Genomic DNA, 9,284 nt, shown 5'->3' with positions numbered 1-9,284 from the left:
AATGGTCAAATATTGCCAAATCTAGGTGTGCAAATTTGATAGAGACCTATACCAACTGATTCACAGCTGTAATTACTGCCAAAGGTGCTTTCACCAAGTATTAAATCAGGGGGGTGGAGATCTTTCAGTTTTGTATTTTTAATACATAAAATTTTTTTCTCAATAAAACCTTTTTTCCCCCCTTAACAGTGTGGAGTGTGGTGTGTAGATAAGTGGGGAAAAAAATCATCATTTAAATGCATGAAACTCTGAGGCACTGACAAAACAAAATGTGAAAAAAGTTCAAGGAAGTGTAGACTTTCTATAAGCACTGTAAATTTAAGATTTTAAAAAGGAAAAAAAAAACAAGACAAATTCAACTGCCTTTCTTTAATAAAACAATGCATCAATTAAGGTTAAGTCAATTTAATCCACAAATAGGCAGTCTTAACTTGTTTGTTTTAGCAGCCAAAATAAATACTGGTACAGTAAACTACAGATTTACAGTCATGGGTTGCATCTTGGGTTACATTTGTTTAACTTTCATTATAGCTGCTGAGGTACTGATATGCCAACAGATTGGCATGGGACACAAGAGATCGGTGTGGAACATACAATTTGAAACATTTGCCAGAACAACATCAATATAGTGTTTGGCTACCACAGGCAGCCAGGAAGGCACTGGTTCAAAGTCTGCAAGGTCTTAACTGATCTGGAGAGATACATGGGCCATTATTCATAAATTTCTTCAGGGAAGTTGGGGCAAGAAGTTGGTTCTTCAAAATGGTCCATAGAATCACAAGTCTGTTCCACCAAAAGTCTTGAATACGGAAGCACCTGCCAAAACGAGTGCTATTTACAAACCAGTTGGTCAGATGTCATGACGAGCTGGCTTGAAACAGGGAGATGCAGCTTTTGTAGAGGACAGAAAACCATAAACCCTCATGTTATTTTCAAGAAAATTAGACATCATACATTTTAGAAATTAAGGAGAAACAGTAAGCTACTGCGTTGTATACAATAAATTGCACAAGAAGCAGCAGTTTAATTTAGCGATCCTATGTACATTGTGACACAAACAAATTAAATCAGTCAGTTGTGGGTCAGATATTTCCAATTTTAATGTCCAAACCCAGTATGTTTTAAGAAATGGAAAAAGTAAATGTACCTCTAATTTCTCCCATTTAAAACAAAAAAGGTTATACACAGACACACACAATCAAACACAAACACTCAGTATTTATACACAGTTCATGTGTGAAAAATACAGTAAACACTGAAAAGTAAACAGGTTTTCTTGTAAATTTTTTTTTTTTTTAATTTTTAAAATTTATTGTTTAAAGTTAGTACAAAACTGTTTTAAGTGTCTGGGAAATTCAGAACATGGTGGAACAGAATTTGAAACAATGCCATGAACGCACAGACCATGCAGTGAACACATTATTAAAAAGCTCTCCTTCGAACAAGTGAATCCATGTTCATTTGAAAAGTCAATAGCTTAAATACATTTACTACTGGATAAAAAAACAAAAAAAAAAACAACGTGTCATGTACATTTTTTGATAAGGTTTTGCCGTCGGACATACTATATTTTAATCAATATCCAAAGTTGTGCCTTCTCCCTGAGATGACGTAATAATGCTATGCATAAGAACTTTCTGTCACATAAAATTACCGACAAAGAAATCTACGTACGTGACATTAGCCCACATACCAACTGAATGGTCACGGCTATACAAAAAATGTGCTGGTGCACCCTTTTGTTAAAGCCCATTATTGAGCACTTTTAACACATTCCTATAACAAACTATCATCAACCTGAGACCGAGCACAATAGCTCTACAAACCAGCCTCCAAAGACAGTTTTTAATGTCTGACACAAAACTGCATTATAGATTTCTAAGAGAGGGGAAAAGCGGTTGAGTTTATCCTGGTCCTGTCAGAGGCCAAGGGTCACATTGGAAGAGTATCAGCACATTGGCAAGTGCATTGAACGGCAATGCATTTAATATCATGCAGATATGGTCTGAAATCCCACAACTGTGAAATCGGAGGTGTTACAAGTAAGTCAGGGAATGCTTTGCTCCGAATGCATTTTATTAAATAAAACCATGGTAATGCCACTGGGAAAATAGGATAGACGCTGCATGAAACAAAAATGTAGCTCTTTTGAAAACACTGTTGCATATTGTAATATCTATATTTTCTCTGTGCCTAGACTATACTTAAAAGTAAAACTGAACCCACAAGGTGGTAACAAAACAGACACAGATTACCTTACCTCAAAAAGTATCTATTTTATATATCACATTAAAAAAAGTTAATATTCAAGGTTATGCATGTTATACAATATAATGATTTGTTAAGAAATAATCATGTAAATTGTTTCCTATGAAACTAATATAGTTTGCATCTTGGAGTGGTATCAGTATTTATTAGGCATAAATAGTTTGTGTCCAGGATCCCTTTATATAATAAAAATTATAACTGGGGGGGGAAAAAAAAAAAATCACAAAAACTTCAAGGCAGTGGTAGTGCCTTTTTGTTTTCCACAATTCTTCCACATATTATAAAATACAGTTCATTTTCATTCCCCACACAATAAGAAAAGTGACGTTTCATCAAATGTATGCAAGTGTTTGTTTTTGGTGAAAATCCACAGATCAAAATATTTTTTTCTTAAACCAGAAACTTCACTCGTTACAGATCAATGAAAAAGGTCACTTTAAAAAAAGGTCACAAAAATGAAAGAACAAAAACAAGCTTATTTTGCATAATCAGCTTTTATAGAATAATAATTAGAAGAATAACAGTAAAAAAAAAAAAAAACTCTAATCCACAGGTCCTTGGAATATAAGTCTAATGTAGCCTTGCTCTCCGGTCAGCTGCTGTGCACAGAAAGGGCAGGCAGCGTGAAAAGTGTGAGTTCCGTGAGGCAGTGGGATTTGGGACCAATAGGTGACAGTCTTTTCAGAGCACACATGGCCGCACAGGCTGAAAGCATGTGTTGGGGGCCCAGCGTCCACGTAGAAGCCGGCCTCGCAGCCCAGCCACAGAGGCACGTAGGGCCCTCGGGAGCGGCACATGGGGCACTCGCGCTCCTTGCCGTCACGCTCCTCCTTGTTGCCCCAGTTATGGTAGCCGTGTACGTGGCCGCAGTTGAGGTAGACCCAGGGCTGCTTCTCATCCACCACGTCCTTCCTCTTCATGCTGGGAAAAGCCAGCGTGTTGAAGCCCACAGGGCACTGGGGCCGTGCCGCATTGATCTCCTGTCGCAGGGCCTCCAGGTGCTTCACTGTGGGAGTGTGTGCCAGCCCGTCCGCCGTGCGCCACAACAGGGCCGCTCCACACAGGTCGACCAGGGAGCCGTCCACCAGCTCATTGGTTTCATTTTCCACCTTAAAAAAGAAAAACAAAAAAACCACAAGAACAGAAGATACTTGAGATTCCTTAATAACTAAACTTGATGTTTCTGTCTCAAATCTGAATCTGTATTGTTGGAAAGTATCCAAAAAATGTTTCTAAAAATACTTTGCAATCCAATTATAGTGAGTTTGGAAAGGTTGGATAAAAGGTTTATACTTTGAAAACAGATGCGTTATTGTTTTGGTTTTTTGTCACACGTCGTACACCTTGTCTTTTTTAATGATGTAAACTGTGTCAACTGCAAATACCACTGGTAAAGCGCCTCGAAACGCTGACATGACTTTCCAGTGGATTTCTGTAGTGCTTAGTGATGTTAATAAAAGGGGTTAATAAATCACCTCTGGTGAAAAGCATCTGGAGGACTAACATACTGTAGAGTTAGAGAGGCAGTATTTAGATCAGTCAGTTGAGATCATTTAAAAAATGTGGATTTTCTTGGAATCTAATTTAGCCCGTGCTTAATCTTTTAAATGTAATAATTTAAACATAATGGAAATGACATTGGGTTTTCAGACTGTCCTGTGGTATCTGAGCCCTGATTCATCTCCAAATTATATTTCTTGAAATACCCAGATATGTCCTGTAGGTGGCATGCACCAAGCTTTTCATTTCCTTTTAACCCTTTAAAAGGTACAAGAGACATATGGGTCCTATAAATAACATTATGCTTTCTTATTTTTTGCAACGAGGTGCACGAAACAGGGTTTACATTTTACTAGCAGGTTGCATCAGCTAATCGAAATTGTCAGTTTCCTCATGATACTTGAGTCACTCTCAAATATATTTAAAGAAGAAACCATTTGAACAACCACTCAATTCCTTGTGCACCTTAAGGGGTTAACAGCCCAACTGATGTGTCTAGTCCAGGTTATCAGAACTACATTGTTAAGAAGAGTTACAATCTGGCAGTCAGGTTCTTGCCAAGTCTTATTAGAGTTATTGCAGGAGTTATTAGGAGGCCGTTAACTGATTATCTAATTGGAGCTGGAACACTTATGGAACAGTTTAGCAGGGGGCCATCTTCCTTGCATCTAATCATGTTAGTAACAGACTTCAACAAGGTACAGTAGTTCCAGAAAATTATTGTGATTAACTTTTAATAATTTAAATGAACAAATTTTCCTGCCCTCCCAGAGGAATAGAAAGTTTCTAAACCCAATGAAATCTACATCAGATGGAAAGAAACAAATGGATGGAGATGCAGATGGATCACATTTGTTACTGTAAAGCTACGTCTTAGTTGGTGCTTATCTTGGTGAGAGCCGAGTTCAAATCAGCATGAAGTTTAACATCTACTCTCATGTAATGAAATCATGGCAGCACACAGAGATGCTGCAGTGGCGACAAACCCATTAACTGTGGCCTATTACACATACAGCAGCACAGGCGCTCCGGGTACACCACCACACAGTTCAATAAAGCTAGTTAACCTTCCAACAGCACATAAAATGGACCTGCATGTACTGCATCGGTGGAACGAAAGAAACTAAAAACCAGTAAATACATTTGATTTTGTTGTAAAAAACTAGAAAATACTATACATTATATGTAGCCTAGTGCATGTAATTCTCAAAAGAATAAACGACCAGACAGTGAGTTGTTGAAAAACAAGAGCTACAACATAACATGTCACTTTTGACGGGAAGTACATTTGGCTATATTGATGGTTGCATCCAGTCAATAAAACATATGGATTGCTATGGTTGCCGGATCATCTCTTATAGCTTGCTGCTCTGGCAGCTTCTGTATTAAATTACCTCTGATGCATTACTAAAATAAACTACACACATAAACAGGGCTGTATTTACAAAAACAGAGTAAGACCGGTAAAGGTGCAGTTCAAATCAAAACAGGTTCTTTCAAGGTTCGGTTAGGTCAGCCATGGTGTCCTCGACTCACCGCGCACCAGCGACCCCTGTGATCTGGCCAGGAGCCTGCGGGCTTGCCTGTAAGCTGCCCAGAGCTGCATTGTCCTCTGACACTGCAGGTGAATTGACCTTTCTTGGCACTGAAGATGAAAATCATCCTCAGTGTGTCGTCTGTGGTGATGTATTAGCTAATTTAAGACTGTTTATTAAACAATGGGTGTTTTTTCGGAAAAACTACCGTCAAGTTCATCATAGTTTACAGAAAGAGTTAAGTTAATGGGATGATTAATTTTACAAAAGGTAGCAGGCATGTTTTTTTTTTTTTTTGTTTTGTGTTGATGTTTGAACATTAGCAATAGATGGGGTGTTCTACGCAAGGGATGGCATCTGTAGATTTCTGGTGTGTGACAATTCTTGGTATAGTGGCAGGGGCGAGGGGGGGTAAGTCCAAAGTAAAAAACTAAATGCTACGGTAGGGTATGATTCAGGTTTTCTTAAAGAAAAGAGTAAACAAATGTGTGTGTGTGTGTGTGTGAAAAATATATATATAATCTTCAATCAAAAATCAAGTATATAAGCCAAGCACTCAAACTAGCAATGTGTGGCGCTGTCTTGATCCTGTTTATATACAGCAGACCTCCATATTATTTATGAAATTAAAAGCTTGTGATTTGTTCTACCTTCTGGCTCTTCCCTTACACTATACACCTCAGTAATGTCTCTCCACTGAGCTGCAATTGTCCACTTTAAAAAAAAAAAAACACCAAGTGCTCAGAAAACACGAAGGAAAAGAGTCACCACTGCCAGCTTGTTTTGTGCTGCTATGAGATAACTCAACTATTAAATGTGGCAACAGTTTGTATTTATTTTTTTACTTCAGAATTGGAACAAACTTCTCAATCTTGTAAGGAAGGATACTGCTCATCACAGAGAAAACAACTGTAAGCGCATCGAGCTACTTCAGTAATAAGACCCACTGCTGAAGGAACTCGATGATTTAGTCTCTGGCATGGTAGACACCAGGTTGAAAGGTCTTTAGCTACTACAGCTTGACTACATATACTGTGTGTGTGTGTGGGAAGATAGACAGACAGATATATAGATAGAAAATAAAAGGGTTTTTAATGGATTAAAGATTAATCAATTAATCATGCCTCAATGTAATAAAAATCTAGATTTAGATACAGCTTCAGTTTATAAGTGGGGGGGCTTAGCTTTTAGTTTGAATTACGGGATTTGCTGCATGTAGAAAACAAGCAAACAAATTTAACAAAATCTTTAACAAAGTTATAATAAAAAAAGCAGGACAAACATTACTATTCATAATAATAATTTAAAAAAAGCAGGACAAAAATTACTATTCATAATAGCATTAAAATTATTTAGAGACTAGTCACAGGTATACCGTAACAACAATACTGTAACAATAGTAAAATCTGTTTTACTTTACAGGGTTTACTGTGAAACAATTAACTGGGCTTTTAAATCCTCCATGTCCTTACTTACTAATTTAAAAGTGGAATAAAGAACAAAAAAACCAGAGCACAACATTTAAGTGGCTAGTTTGTTGTATTGATGTAAATAGAATTACAAATAGCGATTGTAATAAGGTGCATCCATCTTAAATATACATAATTTTATTTTACTGTTTGTCTTAAGGGGGGCGTATCAAGAGAGGTTTGGGAACCACTGGCTCAGAAGGAAAAAAAAAAAAAAAAAAAAAACTACAAAACTTGAAAGATTTGCTCTTCGGGGCTTTCCTTTCACGGCAGTACTACGAGTTTACCTTATCATCTGAGTTGCAAGGAAGTTGATTTTTCTTTTAAACAATTTATTCTACTAGTTTAAATCTGTACCAAGCCTTAATTATGACATATTCCGCTAGCTAAATGAAACTAAAATAAAATGGCACTCAATCCAATATATTACCTGTTAGTTTAAAGTTTATACGAAGAATGGCCCAACATATCCAACACAGTATTGGTTGTAGTACCGCTGCTAATTTACCATAATTCATATATGTATTATATTAAAAGACTTGCTTTGGCTAACTTCAGGATTACATGTAAGTAAACATTTTAATTTATTGTCAAATTGTTAAATTAAAGTTGCCTGTAAAACGTTAGGTGTCATTAATAAATGCTTGCACAAAATAACATTAACAACAAGTGTTACTTTTTGTTGTTTTTCATTACACTTGCATATTATAGCAAATGCAAAGATTAAAACCCACTTGAGAGAGGAGGCAACTGGACTGGCTGTCAAGCACATGCGTGAGCTTGTAGGGGGGTTGGGAAACCCAGTGTATTCCCACGCTGTCAGGCAATGTCTTTTGACAGGAGTCAGCTGTGAATGAATTGGCTGGTGCTCTGTCATTGTCTGTGGGGTGGGACTATACAGAGTGAATGGCTAAATAAAAAGGCACGTTTCTGTATCCTCTCTGGCTCATAGAGGAAGTATAGTGGAGCGTGACTTCACAGCAGAATCCTGACATTTGGAAATGAAACCTGGAAATTCTGGAGCAGCAAGGTTGGGAAGACAAAGCGACGACTCCAGCGTGAGACAAACCCAGTGGTGCAAGCAAGCCATGCACAGTTTATTTAATTTGACTAATTTAGAATAGTTAGTTTAGTGGGACTGAGATGTCCCACAGTGTATAGGAAAGGATACTGAGCAGTGCCTGTTTCCTCGGGGCTTCCACCACTAGAGGGAGCAATGAGCCACAGTTTAAAAAAGAAAAAAAACTGCACACCTTATTCAGTTTTGTTTTTCTTTCGCCTTTTGCTTATTCTTTTGGCTTACACACCTACCTGTGTGGTTTATGAAGAATGGGGCACAATACTATTGCTGGTAGAGTGCAACCGACCAGTCAAAGAAGCACCTGCCAATAGAGCTGTGAACAATAAATCTGGGCACCTGTGCTGTCACTTCATATTCGAACTTTGTGTCTGCCTTGTGCTTCTCTCCACACCCCTAATTTTTTATATATCATACAAAAATATATAGTTTTATATAGCAGGTTTTTCTTTTTAGATTTATAGAATGCCATATTTTAATTCATTTAAAATCATAGTGGTTTTCAGTTCACTGCTGTTTAGATCATTAAAATGATGGATCCAATATAATCTGGACGCTGCTGTTACGCAACCATTATACTGTTATTATGTTAAACACAAGAGTAAGCTTTAACAAAAGGGGCATTCAGAAAACTCGCTTGACAGTGGTGTGAGATGGAGCTGTTCTTCTATTATAATAGTAGGAACCTTCAAAATTCAAATTACATGGGAGAAGCTATGAAGCCTACATTTTAAATGCCTTTTTTTGAAGATAAAAAAAAAAAAAGTTGGCATGTCTGGCTGGTTGAAGAAAACATTTATTAACACCTGCTCCATCCTACCACCTTTTTGTTAGGAACCAAAACACTTTGTTTTTAAGGGTTCCTACCATTTTCCCCCTCTGCTGTGCTGATCTGGTCTCTCGCAGAGTAAATACATTCCCACACACAGAAATCTCCCTCCACACTCCCGGTTTGGAGTCCTCTGAGAAGCCATTTCGAGGATGCATAACAAGGACTCCATTTGTAGTCAGCCCATCCATCTGAGAGTCTGACGTCTTCCACTTGGCAGCCTTTTCCTAGAAAAAAAAAAACATGATAAAAGCCTCCATTTATAGAGCTTTGGGGATTTTTTCGCTTTAAAATATTAACCGCCCCAAGAAAAACACCCTTCTGTTAAAGACATACTCCAAGGAAGATATTCTTGGATGAGTCAAATCCAGCTGCGTAGATCCGGGCGGTGTAGGGAGGAACTCTTTCACAGATGATTCGGCAGGCAAATCTAGAGATGGTGCTCTGAACAGACTGCGTGTCCGAGTTGCTCTGGCTACCTGGGACTGTGTCCGTCACTACAAAATCAATAGGGCCCTCCGTCGAGCGGCCAATCTTAGGGGAAAAACAAAAGCAAAACAAATGTTATTATTCTGATAAAGCAGGAAGGGCAGACATGTTAATCA

General features: G+C 37.9%; 1 protein-coding gene across 1 annotated transcript in view; it reads right to left on the bottom strand.

Moving 5' to 3' along the window:
• Nucleotides 1-354: 354 nt before the first annotated feature.
• The window catches only part of LOC121317253 (E3 ubiquitin-protein ligase pellino homolog 1-like), a 52,801-nt gene continuing 43,871 nt past the window's right edge, over nucleotides 355-9,284 (bottom strand). Inside the window, exons 5-7 of the mRNA XM_041252974.1 lie at nucleotides 9,016-9,213; nucleotides 8,718-8,906; nucleotides 355-3,377 (exon numbers count right to left, since the gene is read on the bottom strand). Of these exons, the coding sequence (XP_041108908.1) occupies nucleotides 2,811-3,377; nucleotides 8,718-8,906; nucleotides 9,016-9,213 (954 nt within the window). The 3' untranslated portion in view covers nucleotides 355-2,810. The remainder of the gene's footprint in view (nucleotides 3,378-8,717; nucleotides 8,907-9,015; nucleotides 9,214-9,284) is intronic.

The sequence above is a fragment of the Polyodon spathula genome, chromosome 6 (assembly GCF_017654505.1).
Source record: "Polyodon spathula isolate WHYD16114869_AA chromosome 6, ASM1765450v1, whole genome shotgun sequence".
NCBI lineage: Eukaryota > Metazoa > Chordata > Actinopteri > Acipenseriformes > Polyodontidae > Polyodon > Polyodon spathula.
The sequence above is the reverse complement of the archived record's forward strand: the minus strand, read 5'-3'. Positions and strand labels throughout refer to the sequence as shown.